Genomic DNA, 19,390 nt, shown 5'->3' on the forward strand with positions numbered 1-19,390 from the left:
CTTGTAAAGTGTGGAATTAATAATAATAAATTATATGTGGAAAGAGTAAATTCAAACATGAATAAATTGAAATAATAATAATTATTACTTCCTTCATATATAATTTTTTAAATGTAATATTTAATATTAATTTGAAGTTAATTATTAATTATTAGTACTTACAAATAGATATAAATGTTGTTTCAAACTTTTTTAATCTTACATTTTTTATTATTAAATATTTGTTAAATTCTTGTATTTTATTATTTACTTTTTTGTTTTTGTTTTTATTTTATTCCTTTTTATTTACTTTTTCGTTCTGTCTTTATTTTTCTATTTAATTCTATTAATTTATTTTATTTTTTATTTTTTATTTTAAAATTTTTTGTTTATTTTTGTTTTTTTATCTTATACTTTTATTTACTTTAAATCAATATAGTTTCGTCATTGTGTAGAATATATGACTGTAAAATAAGATACTGAGGTCTTCACTAGCTAGAATCAAATATACATATATCATTTTTATAACCATTTACTATTTAATGTATTTATTATTTTACATTTTTATCATATATGTAAACTTTAAATATATTTTACTATCTCTATTTCTCATACCGTAGCAAAACATTCTATAGATGCAACAAACAGTCCGCCGACGCTCAAAGTAAAGCTTTTCGAGTCTCTTTGTAACAGAAATAATATTATTTTCTGTATATGCAATGGAGCTATATACTACTGAACATTATACCTAGAAAATGAATTACAAGTGACAAGGCTCTCGATAAAATCTCTCGAATGCATCGCGAAATGGGTTTCTATTAGTAAATTTAGCATTATGCTTGTTGCAGAGTAGGTAAGTACATTTCTTACGCAGTAACAAATACATGATGATTATGATTCGTTATAAGTTGACTAACGTAATTGGCTAAAAACATGTATAGGATAGTGAGAGTTGTATATAGGAAAGGCAATATAAGCTCCTCTTTAGATGAAGCAATCTGAAAAGTTTACAATTAATTTGACGTTTTACACTGATAACACAGATTAAATATTAATTTTTATAAATAAAAGACAAAAAATTTTTCAAATTTTAACGTTATTAATGCTAACTATGCTTTCGGTTTTGTGCTGTACCACGTTATAATTTCGAAAAATTTGTGGAAAAAGGTGCAGAAGAGTGTTATTAACATAATAAAGAAAAGTAATAGACTGGAGTTGTTCAGTATAAAAAATAATTGAAGAAAATGATGTCTTTTTCGTGTTTGTTTTTTCGTCGATTCTTGCTGTACTTAATGCGGAATGAATTAAATAATAATAAAATCACGTAATATAGTAAAATAGCCGTATTTTGCACATTTTATGTATCGACCTTGTTCGAACAGTACATTTAACAATGAAATAAAAAACTTACTCGAAACAGATTGAGGCTCACCGAGATTACTCCAAATGCTATTAAACAGCTCATCATTTTTTCACAACTATATTGCACGTGTTTTGATAATCTTCAAAATGAAAATTTAATATAATATGTCTATATAACACACACGTGTATTATCAAGTTTATACAAACTTCATAGCTTGTCGATGAATATCCACAGCACAAATTAAACCCTTGGATATTAAAATGTGTTTTCTAAGATTAATATTTTGTAACATGTTGATGCTCATTGCACGTTCGATACGATAACTATAAATAATGTTTCTGTTGTAATACTGTTATACCCAAGCATTTATAAAACTGAACATCATTTCCGGCTAAATTTAAATTGCTTTGTTTGAAAATAACAAATTACCCGAATCTTTATTGTCATTTTTGCATTTATACCAATACCTGGCAATTTTAAACATTCCACAAACGTGTTGAAGATACGTAAACAACATTGTTCCTATCGCTAATGTAGCAATTCCTCCGATGCAAACTGATACAATGGCGTGCAGTAGTATCAAATAAAAGTACTTTTCTTGGTCGATCAAATACTCTGTCTTGATAAGCAAGTGATGTGCTCTTGATGTGTTCGTCGGTAAAATAATGTTCAAAATATCCGACCAAAATAACGCAACAAAAGCTATTGTGCCGATAGCAGTAAATACTAAGAAAGTGTTAAAAATAGTATTGTTAATTAAATTTTTGCCATATAAATTTTCTAAACTGATTAATACATTATCTTACATTTAGATGCATATGTATATTCGAGAAAAAAATCCATATATAATTGAATATAAATACATATATATAATTATATATAAAATTTATCCATATACATTATCACTTTTTTGTGTTATCTCTGTTTACATTTTATTCCAAATTTGAATGCCATTTATTAGTGATTATATACATATTGAGATTGGTAAAAGATGAAGGGATGACAAAGGTAGACAGAGAATGAACGATGAAATGAGAAAGAGTGAGGATGAAGAATGGAGATACAATAAGAATTGTAAACAATAATGAAAATCTTTTAGGAATAAAAAAGAAAAATAGGATATAAAAATGCAGGATATTTTGTATGTAAAAGATAGAAAGTTGCATACGCGAAGAAATTAGAAAGTTATAAATTTATTGTAATAATAGTTATAAGACAAGAGATAAAATAAGATAAAATAAAATAAAATAAAATAAGTTAAGTAAAATAAATTAGTGTAAAAGCGCACGTAAAAAGAAGAAAACTGAAAGAAAGATTTACAGTTTCTGTAATCCCAAGGAAAATCAATAATTCATGTAGTCGAAAAGTTGGAATTTGGAAATCTATTGGAATTTCGAAATCAATTTTCCGATTTTTCGAAATGAAATATTAACAGTTCTTGTTAAGAAGAAAATGTAAAATATTTGCAAATGCAAAAGGATTATCTTACCTGTAAGTGTAATGGTAAAACGTTTGCCATTATATCCATATTCGTGTATAATAGCAATTTCATTTTCATCTTTTAATTCATTATATACATGCAGTAGTTGCTCCAATAGATCCTTCATCTATTGTTTTAATTACTTTATATATCGGTTCTTATACATAAACAATAACGCCAGAAAACGGCGTAAAAATTTATTCGATAAGATTGTTGATCAAAGGAATAAATTATTAACTTATAAAGTTACCAAATGCATAAGCCTCCAATTCGGTAAGTTATCAACTTACAGCTTTAACAGAGAACATGTTGTATTTTATCACAAAGAGAGCAAAGACAAATATAGAAGCTAGAATTTTGATGATGAAATCCGGAGTACATCTTTGTGAAATAAATATCATACACTGCAAACAATAAATTTATTTACGAGTATACATTAAAAAATTATTTTTTAAATCTCATACGCGCATATATATACAAACACATAGATGCTGTCACAAATACATGATGTATTTTATATTATATAATCTTAAAAAATTGATAACATGATTGGTAATAGAGTTCTATTAATAATAAAAATATTTTTGAGAAAATGAATTTGAACTATAAGCAAAGAATTATAATTTATATACAATTATAATATAGTTCCATAACATAACAACTTTATGCTAATTTAAATTGTGACCTTGAAATTTTATAAATATGAGAAAAAATTACTTTGCAATAATTCATCATATGATAAAATTATTATGATTTATTATTGGAACTTACCTGAAATATAACATTTGTCGTCAAAATACTAGACAGGAAAATAAATTGAAGTCGAGTGAGGTTCGATTGTTTATAAGGCCACAGACCAATAGCGAGCAGAAGAATTTTATTCAGATTAAAATATTCAGTCTCGAAGTTGATCATTTCTTTGCGAGAACTGAGACGTATATGACTGATAAAGCAACTGAGGAGAATTACGCTTATCCCTTCTTTTTCCCTTTGATCGATCAACTATTATTTATTTTTCTCCTTTAGTGTAAATTTTAGCACAATTTACTTAATTTCGTATAATACAATACAACGGCATAAGATACTACCTTGAGATTAGAATAGTCGCATTTTCTTTACAGTATTTTTCATATAGTCTCTAATTACGCGATCGATAAGGGAGGATATTTGAAGGAACGACTTTTTCCCATAATAAAATGGGAAAAAAAATATTCGTTGAGAAGATTATTTACGCGAAAGTCGCGCACGCGTAATCATCACTATTTTTTGTACCAGAATTTTATACGTTCAGTTTATTGCGCGCATTCGTAACATACGTTTGCTCCTCGAGAGAAACGCACAACTTTGAGCTTTTTAACAAAGTCAAGCTTGCTATAGCTCGTATTATTTTGAAAACAAATTTATTAGATCTGCATACGGCATTTTTAAATCTTGCATTAGATATTAATATAATAAGGATTTTGATATTCTAGAAGTTCAATATGTCACTTCTCTCTTATGAAATTGGTAGCAGCAATATCATTTTTCACTCTCAGATTTTCAGATTTTTGTATTATTTCTTTTATTCTAGACTTTCTAATCTTACAAATATATTAATAATTAAAATTAAAAAAACTGAAGATGTGAATTATACATATAACAGATTTAGAGATGATATTCTATATATATTTTATGGAGCTCTTATTATTATTTCTTTATTTTTTATTTAATTGATAAAATTTTTTATTTATAAATTCAATATTTCGAAGTGTGCATATAACTTGATCTACAATAATCGACTATTTGTAACATAGGAAAACAATTCACAAAGAAATATGGTAATAAAACCTATCATGAGACTTGTATATTTGTTAATAATTCACATAAAATATAAATTTGTGTATGTATATATGTCAAAAATCTCTTTCATAAATTTTATTTTTAATGAAAAATTATTTTAATGAATGTTCGTCTGTACATTTTATTGAAGTGATAAGCTATCCTATAATATTATATATTTTGGTAATATCGTGTAAAATTGAACATAAAATAATTAAATATTTACTATATTTTATTTACTTGACATGCACGTTACATTCAATTTCAATGGGTTATATATATATATATATATATATATATATATATATATATATATATATATATGTAACAATATATATTCAATTAAACAATTTTTGCAGCTTCTATATAGGAAAATCTCTTATTCTAAATTATATTCTAACCTGTATGTTAAAAATAGAGGTTTTATTTTTCTAATATATCAAAAATATATTAATAAAATATTGTTTCTTTATTATAACTATATTCTCTCTTATAGGTAAACTCAAATACTTATACATACCATACTATATTTATTTTAAAATGTAACATTTGTGTGTGTGTGTGTGTGTGTGTGTGAGAGAGAGAGAGAGAGAAATATTATGTAGTGTCTAATGATATCGAAATTGAAGGCAATTAAAATAATTAAATATTTATTACTTATTAACTTATACTTTTCTATTTATTTTATTTGTTCTTTATTGTACTTGATATAATCATTGTATTCAATTTTATTACATTGCATTTAACGTTGATATTTTGAATTATATTTTCAATTATATTAAAAATAATTTTAATTTCTTTTTACTTTTTTTTACTTTTCTAGGAAAAATCTTCAGCTCTAAACTATACGTTAAAAATAGAAGTTTATATTTTTCTAATATATGAACAATATATGAGAACAATTACATGAAAAATATATAAATTGTTTCTCTATTATAACTCTCCATACTCTCTCTTGGACTGGATTTATTTAATTCAAGTTATTATAGTCTCATCATCGTGTAGAATATATAACTGTAAAATAAGATACTGAAGTCTTCACTAGCTGGAATGAAAGATATCTCATTATTATATATTATTTATTATTATTATACAGAGTGTCAGGCATATCATGTATCAAAAAAAAAACTATAAGTAGATCTCGTTAAACTAAACTAAAAAGTCTTTTATCATTTTGCAAAAATTACGTAAAATTTCGAGATATTAATTAAAAAAGATCGGTCCAATGCCCGTGGATAGAAGCGCGCGGCGGCGAAGCGGTGATTGGGAAGGGGAGGAGCCTTCGCCGCGCGCCAGCATACTCATCGCTCCTCCCCTCCCCAATCATCGCTTATAATATCTCGAAATTTTATGTAGTTTTTGCAAAATGATAAAAGACCTTTTAGTTCAGTTTAACGAGATCTACTTATGGTTTTTTTTAATACATGATACGCCTGACACTGCATATACAAGGTGTCTGAAAACTTTTCGCGGTCCCGAAGTGTGAAGGTAGATTGGCTCAAATTAAGAAGGAAGGTCCTCTACTGTTTGGCGATATTTGCAATAATTAACGAAAAATTAATTAAAGAAGATCGGCCAATGCGCGTGGCTAGAAGTGTGCGGCGGTGAAGGCGGTCTCACTGTAACATAATGGCGGCCCGCAGCGAAGTGATGATTGGGGAAGGGAGGAGCCTTCGTCGCGCGCCTACACACTCGTCGCTCCTCCTCTCCCCAATCACCGCTTCACCGCGCGCCACTATTATGTTACAGTGAGACCGCCTTCGCCGCCGTGTGCTTCTAGCCACGCGCATTGGCCGATCTTCTTCAACTAATTTTTCGTTAATTATTGCGAATATCGCAAAATAGTATAGGACTTTCCTTCTTAATTTGAGCCAATCTACCTTCACACTTCGGGATTGCAAAAAATTTCCAGACACCCTGTATATATTATTGTCTTTTCTCTTATACCGTAGCAAAACATTCTATAGACGCAACAAAGAATCCACCGACGTTTAAAGTGAAGTTTCTCGTATTTCTTTGTAACAGGAACAATATCGTTCTTTGTATGTACAATGGTGCTATATACCATTGAACGTTATACCTAGAAAAGAAATATAAGCGATAAATATTTATATAAAATCTTTGAAATGCATCGCGAAATGTCCTTATTAGTGAACTTCAACATCTTGTTTGCTGTATAGAGAGTTGTTTGTGTGTGTGATCTCTACATTTAATATAATATTCTAAATCTTCATGCATGCTATTTTGCAATTACGTTTCTTACGCGGTAACAAATACGTGATGATTGTGATTTGTTATAGTTTGACCGATATAGTTGGCTAGGAACATATATAAGACAGCGACAGTTATATAAAGAAGGGGCATTACCAATTCTTTTATATTCTCTTTAGATGATGAAACCTGAAAAATCTAAGACAAATAACAAAACTAAGATATAATCTAAGATATTTCGCGGTAATTATACAATTCGACAAAATAATTCCTTTTCTCAAAGGAAAGAGATGATCAATTCCTGTAGTATTTTGAATGCCAAACATGATTCTTATATTGCTATATCGCTTCATAATTTTGAGAAGTTTGTGATTAAAGTTGAAAAAAAATATTTCATTTATATTTATTTTCAGTCATTTATTTTTATTTCTATGTATTTTATTATATTATAGCTATTTTATGTGACATATTGGAGAAATTTTGTTGCAAATAAAATTGCAAATAAAATATATTGTTAAGACTTTCAACCTTTAAAAGAAAGAAAAGAAATGCTAAAAAATTAGAAATTGAAACCATATTCAGTGTAAAAAAAGAAGCTTTAAAAATTAATATTCTTTTTCTTAAATTTTTTTTAATGAAAATTATGGATCGGTTACTTAAAGCATATATTTGAGATAAAAAGCGAAAAACTTACTCGAAACAAATTAAGGCTCACCGAGGCTACTCCAAATGCTATTAAACAGAACATCATCATCTCAAAACTGGATAGCAAGTGTTTGGATAATCTTTAAAAGTAATAATTTGTTATTATGTGTACATAAGCATATGCATATTATCGGGTATATCAACCTCATAGCTTGTCGGTGAATATCCACAGCGCAAATTAAACCCTTGAGTATTAAAATATCTTTTTGATTAATATTTTGTAACGTATTGATGTTTATTGAACGTTCGATGCGATAGCTATAAATAATGTTTGCGTTATAATTATAAACAGGGATCAAATAAAATATTTTTGCTGTCAAGTTTAAATTATTTTGTTTAAATAGTCATGTGATAATGATGAATTACATGAATCTGTATTTTTGCGTCCACACCTGGCAATTTTAAACATTCCACTAGTATGTTGAAGATACGTAATGAGCATTGTTCCTACCGCTAATGTTACAATCGTTCCGATACAACTCGATACAATGAAGTGAAATTGTATCAAATAAAAGTATTTCTCTTGATCGATAAAATGTTCCGTTACGATTAGCAAATGATGTGATCTTGATGCGTTTATCGGTAAAATCATATTGAAAATATCCGACCAAAATGACGCAATAATAATAGTAAATGTACTGCAAACAGCAAGAACTAAAAAATTTTTTTAAATACAATTGCCATTTAAATTTTTGTCATATGTTTCAATTATAACATATATATATATATATATATGTTATAATTGAAACTTTATAATATTCTTTCGTTAAATTATTTGTTAATTTTTATCTTGTCAATTAATTGTAAACTTTTTTTTATTATCGAGATTTAAAAACATTTGTTATTGATTATTACATACATAGAAAAATTATGATAATTTGTCGAATATAATTTTTCAATTTTTCAAAAGAGAAATCTTGCATAGTTCTTACATATTAAAAAAATATATGTATATAATCGTGTTTACTAAAAAGATCTTTTTACCTGTAAGTACAATGGTATAATGTTTGCCATTGCATCCATATTCGTTTATAATAGCAATTTCATTTTCGTCACTTAATTCATTGCATGTATGCAACAGTTGCTCCAATAAATTCTTCACCTATTTTACCAACTTTAAATAACTTTTTATACATAATACATATTGTAATGTCAGAAAAGATTGCATAAAAAAAATTCGCCAACTTTATTCTGTCTGATAAGTAAAGCTATTAATTTATGAAGCTATCAACTGTTTAAGTAATCAATTGTCTATGAGATTGCTTTCATGGTAGCAACAGTTACATTATTGTTGGAAACACACATGATAGCAATTTACGTAATCATATTACTCAACATAACATTAATATTATTAATTATTATAATATGGTTTATTATATTTGGTTATCTGGATGTATAAGCCTTATTTAATTCTGTAAACTATTAACTTACAATTTTGATATTAACGTAGAACATGTCGTACATTATCACAAAGAGAGTAAAGAAAAATATGGAAGGTAAGACTTTGATGATGAGGGCCAGGGTACATCTCTGTGAGACAAATATTGTATACTGCAAATAGTAATTTTACGTACAAGCTTGCATTAAAAAATTACTATTTTAATGTACACCTACTTATGCATACGCATATGAACATATAAATTATGTATTTTATATTATTTAAAAAGAATGATAATGTTTTGACAGAATTCTATTTCTAATCTAAAATAAAGCTATTCATTCTGTATATGTGTGCATAGTTAACAATTCTACACTAAATATAAATTGCAATATTTAAATTTTATGGGAAAAGATATTACTTTGCAATAATTAATTGATATCATAATATTATTATAATTTATTACTAGAACTTACCTGAAATATAACGTATGTCGTCAAAATACTAGATAGTAAAATAAATTGAAATCGAGTAAAATTCGATTGTTTATAAGGCCATAGGCCAAGAGTAAGCAGAAGAATTCTATTCAGACTAAAGTATTCAATCTCGATGTTGATCATTTCTTTGTAAGGTCTAGAATGTGACTTGTGAAAAAAATCAACAAGAGTTATGTTTATCCCCTCCTTTCTCCATTAATCGATCAACTATTATTTACTTCTCTTCTTTAGTGTAAATTTTAGCACAAATTACTTAATTTCGTATAATATAAGGACATAAGATAAAACCTTAGATTAGAATATTTGCATTTTCTCAATAATGTTTCTCGAAATAAAGACTCGAATTATGCGATCAATTTGATAAAAGAGGCAATTGAGCAAATGTCTCTTTCTCATAAGAAAAGAAGAAAAAAATATTCGTTGAGAAAATTATTTAGCCCAAAGTTGCGCAAGCGTATTCGCACTATTTTTACACCACAGTTTCATCATGTTTCATTCTATTGTGCGCATTCATAATATACATTTGCTTCTCGAGAGGAATATACAGCTTTGAGCTTTTTAATATCGAGCCTATCTATAGTAGAACTTGTATTGTTTTTGTAGAAGAATTGATTATAGATTTGTATATGATATTTTTTAATAATTAAAATTCTGTTATCATAATTTGATTTTGTTGTAAACTTCAAAAATTGTTTATTATGTGATATTATTGTATTTTAAATTAATAATACTTTAGTCATATTTTTAATAATTATTAAATGAAAATTTAATAGAATTATAATAATGTTACTAAATTTTCAGCACTAATGCGTCATTGTCATTGATCAGCATCATCGAAGTAACTGCTGAAGATCAACAACGTCACTAAAGAGGTTTGATCATTTTTTCGATGACGATGACACTTCTATTATTACATCATCGAAAAGATTTGTTTCGTAGAACATGGTCAAATGTTGAATGAATCAAGAAATTAATTGTTTGACCTACTATAAAGAATATCTATTCCACATCAAAATTATGAACAATATGAGAGAGTCTGATTTGTTCTAAACCACTAAAAAATCGCGAAGAATGAATTTAATGAGATGGTTTTTTTGAACATATTAAATAATAGTAACATATACAAATACATATGTATATACATTATAGAATTTCAATTTTAAGCGATATAAATTAAGATATAAAATATATTATATATAAATTTAAATATATTAATATATTATTTTTATATATTTAAATATATTATTATAATTATAAAGAAAAATAATGATGTAATTTACTTTTCCGATAATCGTCCAAGTAATGATTTACTCTGTGACTTTCAGATGAATTAATAGATGTGCCTAGCAAACCGTCGATTAGAGGCTGGAATAAGGACTAAGATTTGCAATGGGTAATATAAATGAAGAGCGAATTGTCCATCACAGTATATCATCCAGAAAAAGAAGAAAAATAGCCTTTACTGCAGTTTTTCAAAATTACTTTTTTACATACTTCAATTATTGGCAATTATATATTTCAATTATTGACAACAGCAACTTCATAAACAGGTGACTGCTGAGTGTAAATATTATATATGTGTATGTGTGTGCGTTCATGCATGCATGTGTGCATGTGTACATGTATCAATATAATGCGAGTGATCTGGCTCGCGTCGTACTGCACAGTGGTCTGGAAAGTATTTCATGGCCAAAATTTGAAACATCTTCTTTTCAACTAAAATTTATTTTTTATGACACAATTCGATTAAATACGTGTCTGGTGACATGTTTGCACGATTATTTTATGTAATGATAACAAAAGATTCTTTAAATATATTATTTTTATTAATACATTATATATAATACATATAAAATATATAATATATAATGAAACAGACATTGGAAAACGTAAATTTATAATTAACAAAAATCCTCTGTATTTAATTCTATATCCTGTAAATGCTTAAGCATGTGTAGTGTATCCTCGTTATCTTCATCATAATCATCTACATCATCATTCGTGATTTCAACCTCTGCTATAGACGTAGATGTTGATGGTTCTGGCTCTATAGATGGAGGACATAATAAAGCTAAAACCTCAGGAGGTAATTTTAATTTCCTTAATTTTTGATTCTGTAGTCTGCCTTTTAAACTAATGGATGAGATAACAGGATCCGAAGTGTCGGTAGCCCTATGAAATGTATCTTCAAGATTATTTTTTCGGGAATTTTTTCGTGCATGGAACTCTCTATCGTGTTTGTAGAATTTATTTTTGGATTCAGCTGCATCTTCTCCTAAATATCCTGGGGATAGAATGCATTGTTGCAATATTTGTTTTCCGTGTATTAACACTTTGTGTAAAATTGGCGTCATGGGATACCATGGATATTTTTTCATGAATATATGAGCTGTCTTAAAACAAAATTTTTCAAATTCCTCCAAATTTATTGGGAATTGGCAGGAAATTGTAATTAAAATCATTTTTAAATTTTTCAGAAGATTGATATCTATGTCGGTTATTTCAGCAAATACTTCAACTTTTTGGAATGCTCGGCGAGCTGTATTGCCGTCAATAGTGTTGCCACTACCTCCTGGCTTGGGTCTACAATTAATCCCAATCGTTCTCAAAATAATTTTTGAATTTGTTTTTTTCGAGCATTAAGCTTTTCTTTATCTTCTCCCCTCACCTGCCATTTTTTTATGTCAATTCTGTATGATATATGTAGAATGCATTCAAAAAAACGTATCCAGGCGTGGAGGGGACTAATTCCATATCGTAAATTTTCTTGTTCTTTTGGTTCAAATTCTGGTGCTCTAAAATTATTTATTTTTAAAATTTGTGAAGATGTTGCCCCACAAATAAGGCAACGTTGAAACGAGGTTTTTGTCAATGTATGTAAAACTTTCCCATCAACTAGCGTCATAATTAAGTTAAATTTAATTTTCAAAATTTTGTATTTATATGGGAAATTTAAACATGATAAATTTTTTATTTCATCGCGCTGGACGCAGCGTATGCAATCTGGTAGCCTTGCTTTCAGAGCATATTCTCGAGAAACAAAAAACAATTACCTGTATATCTACAAACCGACAAAGGTAAAGAATTTATCGCGAGTGCTGTAAATTCTTAAAAGAAAAAAACATCTGTTTTCATATAGCTCGTAATCCTGATATTAAAGTAACTATAGTAGAGCGTTTCAATAGAACACTTAAGAAGAGGATGTGGTATTTTACGCATAAAAATACTCATTGTTTAATATTGTTAACGCTTACAATCATACTCGTCATTGATAATGACGAGTATGTTGACGCTTACAATCATACTCGTCATTCTAGCAACCCTTTCGTTAAAATGAAATCCGCGTCCGTTACGTTGGAAAATGCGCGTATCGCGCGAGAAAATATCAATCGACAGTGGAATATCAATGTTGATGATGCTGAAGGGAGAAAAAATCGCGGACGCAAACAAAAGTCTAAATACAAAGCGGGTGAACTCGTACGCATCAAAGCAAAAGCAGCGTTTGAGAAAGGATACGAGGGTAGGAGTGAAGAAATGTTTTCGATTCATCGCGTTCTCTGGAAACCGGTATATATACTAAGTGATTTACAGGGCGAGGTTATAGACGGGATTTTTGATGAGCAACAATTGACGCATTTTAAAGACTTGCGAGAGCGGAAATTTATCATAGACCGTGTCTTAAAAATCAAGGAACGGAATAACAAGACAGAATTATTAGTTAGCTGGCGGGGATACTCTTCTGAATTCGATTCTTGGATTCCAGCCTCGAGTTTAATATCAAAATGAGAGGGGACGAATTTTACATAATCCTCCCGAGCAATAGTAGCATGCGATACGATCTCCGACCTGGTTTATCTGAAACAAAAAATTCCAAAAGGGTATTAAAAATTGTAGTCTCTATCGGGTGGGATTTTAATTTTTTTTATTTTTAACAAAATGGCGGACTTTCAAACTTAAAACATCGATTTTCGGCAAAAATTTTTATATTTTTTTCTTGAAAAAATATAAAAAATAAAAAAATCGAAAAAAGCATCCGATAGGGACTAGAGAATTTTATAAGCTTTTATTTAAAAAAAAAAACAAGTAAATCGGTCGATCCATGCTTGAGTTATCCATGGTACCGATTTTGAAAGTGTAGTTTCGAGAAAATCGCGTTTAAAATTTTGCAACAAGTTTACACAAAGATAAAACTGATTTTCTTCAACTTACATGAAGTCATCTATACCAGGCACATAAAATAAACCCTCCTCAGTGATATTATCTTCCTCCTTTTGATTTTTGGCAATTCTGCGCTGAATTCTTGCCTCCCGAGTCGCATGCTGCGCACGGATGTCGGCCTGGCTGCAACGGCGTATGTCGTTGGACAAAGCGAATTGCGCTGCATTTCTCCCAACTGTGACCCCCATTGTTGCCATTACTTTCAATAATGAAGATGCCCCTTCGTTGAAAATAGAAACTGCTAAATAAGCCGCAGTTTCCACGATTGTAGAACTGCTGTTGGTATTTTTGGGGGCTATTCTCCATAGTATGTTATTAAAACTTTCGTTGCTGTTTTGGGTATACCCGCCGAGACAACGTTGTAGCAACGTTTCATTAGAAAGGTCAGCATAAATAGGACGAATCGCATCCTAATACTTCTGTAGGTAAGGCGTGAAAACTTTGCTCGTATCTGTCCAACGTGCCCTTGGCTTTAGCTTGATGCCATTCACACCACGATTCGGAGCCTTCGGGACAAAGGTGATGTTGTGGATTTCCTGTTGTCGAACTATAGTGATAAAATGTAGCCCAGATCGCTTCTCGCATTTTTTTCACAGAATCAAAATTCCGATGAATCGCAAGACCATAATACACAGTCAGCTTATCAATCATCTTCGCCATTAACTTGTTTCTACCACCGATACCTTTATTGTCTTTCTTACATTTTCTGAGTCGCGCGCCCATTCGTTTTTGTATGTGTCCGATACACTCTTTTTTTATTGTCACTTTTTCACTATATGGTTTTGATTCAATAACACCTTTAAAAGTTTTCGAACCATCATCGCCAATATAATTCACGTATCTTACTCCGTACTGCTTTTCGGATCTGTGGAACATCTTATTTTTTATATTTTTTCAAGAAAAAAATATAAAAATTTTTGCCGAAAATCGATGTTTTAAGTTTGAAAGTCCGCCATTTTGTTAAAAATAAAAAAAATTAAAATCCCACCCGATAGAGACTACAATTTTTAATACCCTTTTGGAATTTTTTGTTTCAGATAAACCAGGTCGGAGATCGTATCGCATGCTACTATTGCTCGGGAGGATTATGTAAAATTCTTCCCCTCTCATTTTGATATTAAACTCGAGGCTGGAATCCAAGAATCGAATTCAGAAGAGTATCCCCGCCAGCTAACTAGTAATTTTGTATTGTTATTCCGTCCCTTGATTTTTAAGACACGGTCTATGATAAATTTCCTCTCTCGCAAGTCTTTAAAATCCGTTAATTCTTGCTCATCAAAAGTCCCGTCTATAATCCCCTCGCTCTGTAAATCACTTAGTATATAAACCGGTTTCCAGATAACGTGATGAATCGAAAATATTTTTTCACTCCTACCCTCGTATCCTTTCTCAAACGCTGCTTTTGCTCTGATGCGTACGAGTTCACCCGCTTTATATTTAGACTTTTGTTGTTTGATACGCGCATTTTCCAACGTAACGGACGCGGATTTCATTTTAATGAAAGGGTTGCTAGATTGACGAGTATGATTGTAAGCGTAAACATTATCAATGACGAGTATGATTGTAAGCGTTAACAATATTGAACAATGAGTATTTTTATGCGTAAAATACCACATCCTCTTCTTAAGTGTTCTATTGAAACGCTCTACTATAGCTGCTTTAATATCAGGATTACGAGCTATATGAAAACAGATGTTTTTTTCTTTTAAGAATTTACAGCACTCGCGATAAATTCTTCACCTCTGTCGGTTTGTAGGTATACAGGTAATCGTTTTTTGTTTCTCGAGAATATGCTCTGAAAGCAAGGCTACCAGATTGCATACGCTCTACTATAGCTGCTTTAATGTCAGGATTACGAGCTATATGAAAACAGATGTTTTTTTCTTTTAAGAATTTACAGCACTCGCGATAAATTCTTTACCTCTGTCGATTTGTAGGTATACAGGTAATCGTTTTTTGTTTCTCGAGAATATGCTCTGAAAGCAAGGCTACCAGATTGCATACGCTCTACTATAGCTGCTTTAATGTCAGGATTACGAGCTATATGAAAACAGATGTTTTTTTCTTTTAAGAATTTACAGCACTCGTGATAAATTCTTTACCTTTGTCAGTTTGTAGCTATACAGGTAATCGTTTTTTGTTTCTCGAGAATATGCTCTGAAAGGAAGGCTACCAGATTGTATACGCTGCGTCCAACGGCGCATAGTAGTCTGGAAAGTATTTCATGGCCAAAATTAGAAACATCTTCTTTTCAACTAAAATTTATTTTTTATGACACAATTCGATTAAATACGTGTCTGGTGACATGTTTGCACGATTATTTTATGTAATGATAACAAAAGATTCTTTAAATATATTATTTTTATTAATACATTATATATAATACATATAAAATATATAATATATAATGAAACAGACATTGGAAAACGTAAATATATAATTATCAAAATTCCTCTGTATTTAATTCTATATCCTGTAAATGCCTAAACATGTGTAGTGTATCCTCGTTATCTTCATCATAATCATCTACATCATCATTCGTGATTTCAACCTCAGCTAGACGTAGATGTTGATGGTTCTGGCTCTATAGATGGAGGACATAATAAAGCTATAACCTCAGGAGGTAATTTTAATTTCCTTAATTTTTGATTCTGTAGTCTGCCTTTTAAACTAATGGATGAGATAACAGGATCCGAAGTGTCGGTAGCCCTATGAAATATATCTTCAAGATTATTTTTTCGGGAATTTTTTCGTGCATGGAACTCTCTATCGTGTTTGTAGAATTTATTTTTGGATTCAGCTGCATCTTCTCCTAGATATCCTGGGGGTAGAATGCATTGTTGCAATATTTGTTTTCCGTGTATTAACACTTTGTGTAAAGTTGGCGTCATGGGATACCATGGATATTTTTTCATGAATATATGAGCTGTCTTAAAACAAAATTTTTCAAATTCCTCCAAATTTATTGGGAATTGGCAGGAAATTGTAATTAAAATCATTTTTAAATTTTTCAGAAGATTGATATCTATGTCGGTTATTTCAGCAAATACTTCAACTTTTTGGAATGCTCGGCGAGCTGTATTGCCGTCAATAGTGTTGCCACTACCTCCTGGCTTGGGTTTATCTACAATTAACCCCAGTCGTTCCCAAAATAATTTTTGAATTTGTTTTTTTCGAGCATTAAGCTTTTCTTTATCTTCTCCCCTCACCTGCCATTTTTTTATGTCAATTCTATATGATATATGTAGAATGCATTCAAAAAAACGTATCCAGGCGTGGAGGGGACTAATTCCATATCCTAAATTTTCTTGTTCTTTTGGTTCAAATTCTGGTGCTCTAAAATTATTTATTTTTAAAATTTGTGAAGATGTTGCCCCACAAATAGGGCAACGTTGAAACGAGGTGTTTGTCAATGTATGTAAAACTTTCCCAACTAGCGTCATAATTAAGTTAAATTTAATTTTCAAAATTTTGTCTTTATATGGGAAATTTAAACATGATAAATTTTTTATTTCATTGTCAATATCTTCCTTTTCCTTTAGAAGTAGTTCTTTAGTTTCTTTAATATATTGCAACTTTAAGGGCCTGCAAAATCTAACTGAATAAGGTGTGTTATTATTCCATAAAATTGTACTATTGCACGTTAAAAATCTCAGTGGAATTAATGTAGTTGCAAATAATGAAGAATCGGATTCTGCTAAATTTGCGGAATTTTCAAATCTTTGCTTGTATATCGAATGGCCACTACTGCCATCAAAACCATAGCTAAATATCATTTCTGTTTCAATAATATCATTGTCACTCTTTAAAATAACATTATCGATGACTTCCATTTGTAACAATATGATTCTTTTAGCGGTATGTTCTAATAAATTTTGTAGCGGTACTCGTGCAGTTGTCTCTGTTACGGTAATACCACACGGTCTACAATTTTTTTTGGCTATAATAAGAGCATCATACTTGGGATATATATCGCAATTTCTGTTTTTACTTTCTAGCCGAATATTTATATACTGTCTTTTACTAAAATTATTGTCAAATAACAAAGCTAGAGCTTCATTTTCAGAAAATGGTATAGGTTCTTTCTTATCAGAGCTAGAGAAGATTAGTTTCCTAATTTTGCTTGGCCGATTAGGGGTTTTCATTGTTTCATTTATAACAATAGCCAAATCTCTGCTTCCTCTCTTACGTGCTGCTATGGTTGTCGCGTGCATTACTAAATCTAAATCTTTTTCCATTATTTCCTTCGTTAGTTCGGATGCTTCTCGTCTCTGCGAGCGTATCGATTTTTCTTGATATGGCAAACAAGGCCGTCCGCACCGTTTAGATGTCGAAGATTCTATATTTGCTTTATATTTTTGCAGAACGAAATTTTCTCCTAGCCATTTATTATATTTTGATTTAAATTGTTTCTGTATACGATGGGAATTATTCCATTTTATGGATAAATTACAGCAGAAGATACGCACTCTTTCTTCGACTGATTTTATGTAGTCTTCAGAAATATCTGTTTCTGTCATTATACTAAAAATAAATGTGGAAACAGCAATTGTTTTCCTTTTTACATTACGTTCATTACACCACACGTTGAACAAATCTTCATTTTTGAAGTGATACTCGTCTAAAAGAAATAACAATTGCTAACTATTTGCAGACAAAACTGTTTAATTATTAGACTTTAATACGATGGATGAAGAAATGAGATACATACTTAGAGATCTTTCTGCCATTACGCACTATAGTTGCAGATTATAATAAACCACGCGCGCGATATATAAAATATAATAAATTATGAAGTATAATAATTACTGTAATAACTAATACTTCATGCAATTAATACTTAACTAAAATTTAATATATAAAATTCACATTTTTATGTATAAAACCGAATAAAACCTTCTTCGAGATATTTCGTTCAGTACATTCAGTAAAAAACTGAATGCGATGAGACAGAAGTACACATTTTGAAGAAAAATTGCTATCTAGTGTTTATGAAATTGTATTGGTTGAGCAATTGATAAGGTTTACGCAGTGCGGTCTCTGTCACTTGTCTTGAAGCGGCTATTAAGGTGATACGCGTCCGGAAAACGTCTGATGCTGAGCGTCTATTTAAATCCACACAGAATTAAAACTTGCAGGAACTAGCACTTGCAATTTATAACTTTGTTTAACAATTGTGTAACCTTGTTTAACAATTGTGTAACCTTTCATATAAAAAGAGTCCGAAATCTAACACTTTTAAACATTTTTTTGAAATCTTTTGCAAAGTTAAAATTGTTATTAACTATGCATATTTGTATAAGTACTAAAAAAAACGCTTATACCATAATTTAATAACTAAAATATAGATGCTTATATGCATGAAAATATATCACACATTTGCATTTTAATCTAGCATAATGAATAATTAAAATAATTAGTTTTACTTTCAATTTCATAATTTTATGTTTAAAATGCTATCTCAGAGATCACAGAGTTATTTAAGAGAAATAATATTTTGGATTTCGAAGCTTCGAAGGGTTGTTAATTCATAAGAAAAAACATTTTTTTCAAATATGAATGTTGAAAAATTGAATTTTGGCCACAAAATACCGTTTTCCAGACCACTGTGTACTGTAACGTTTCGACCGATAGGAATATTTTTGTACCAGGAAAGAATGAAATTTAGTTTTTACTTTTACGACAACTTATAAGACATGTATTTGCAGAAGAACGATATCGATAAATAAGTTCCTCAAAT

At 29.7% G+C, this 19,390-nt stretch overlaps 2 protein-coding genes and 2 pseudogenes across 2 annotated transcripts; all 4 read right to left on the reverse strand.

Annotated features, from left to right (window-relative positions):
• Positions 1–423: 423 nt before the first annotated feature.
• Positions 424–3,738, reverse strand: LOC145972743 (uncharacterized; annotated as a pseudogene).
• A 1,843-nt stretch (positions 3,739–5,581) lies between these two features.
• On the reverse strand, positions 5,582–9,555 carry LOC145972742 (uncharacterized). The gene is made up of 9 exons (XM_083101619.1): positions 9,412–9,555; positions 8,989–9,108; positions 8,542–8,659; positions 7,950–8,211; positions 7,702–7,815; positions 7,547–7,637; positions 6,905–7,041; positions 6,589–6,721; positions 5,582–5,686 (listed from the first exon to the last, which is right to left on the reverse strand). Exons 1-9 carry the CDS (start codon positions 9,553–9,555, stop codon positions 5,636–5,638), a joined length of 1,170 nt encoding a protein of 389 aa, XP_082957745.1. The 3' UTR covers positions 5,582–5,635.
• Positions 9,556–13,477: 3,922 nt separating this feature from the next.
• LOC145973407 (uncharacterized) lies at positions 13,478–14,566 on the reverse strand (annotated as a pseudogene).
• Positions 14,567–16,202: 1,636 nt separating this feature from the next.
• Positions 16,203–18,224, reverse strand: LOC145973228 (uncharacterized). Its single transcript, XM_083102473.1, has one exon. It carries the CDS (start codon positions 18,168–18,170, stop codon positions 16,203–16,205), a length of 1,968 nt encoding a protein of 655 aa, XP_082958599.1. The 5' UTR covers positions 18,171–18,224.
• Between the last annotated feature and the right edge of the window lie 1,166 nt (positions 18,225–19,390).

Source organism: Camponotus vicinus, unplaced genomic scaffold (assembly GCF_025532165.1).
Source record: "Camponotus vicinus isolate PSW18456_S1 unplaced genomic scaffold, iyCamVici1.0 SCAF_6, whole genome shotgun sequence".
Lineage (NCBI taxonomy): Eukaryota > Metazoa > Arthropoda > Insecta > Hymenoptera > Formicidae > Camponotus > Camponotus vicinus.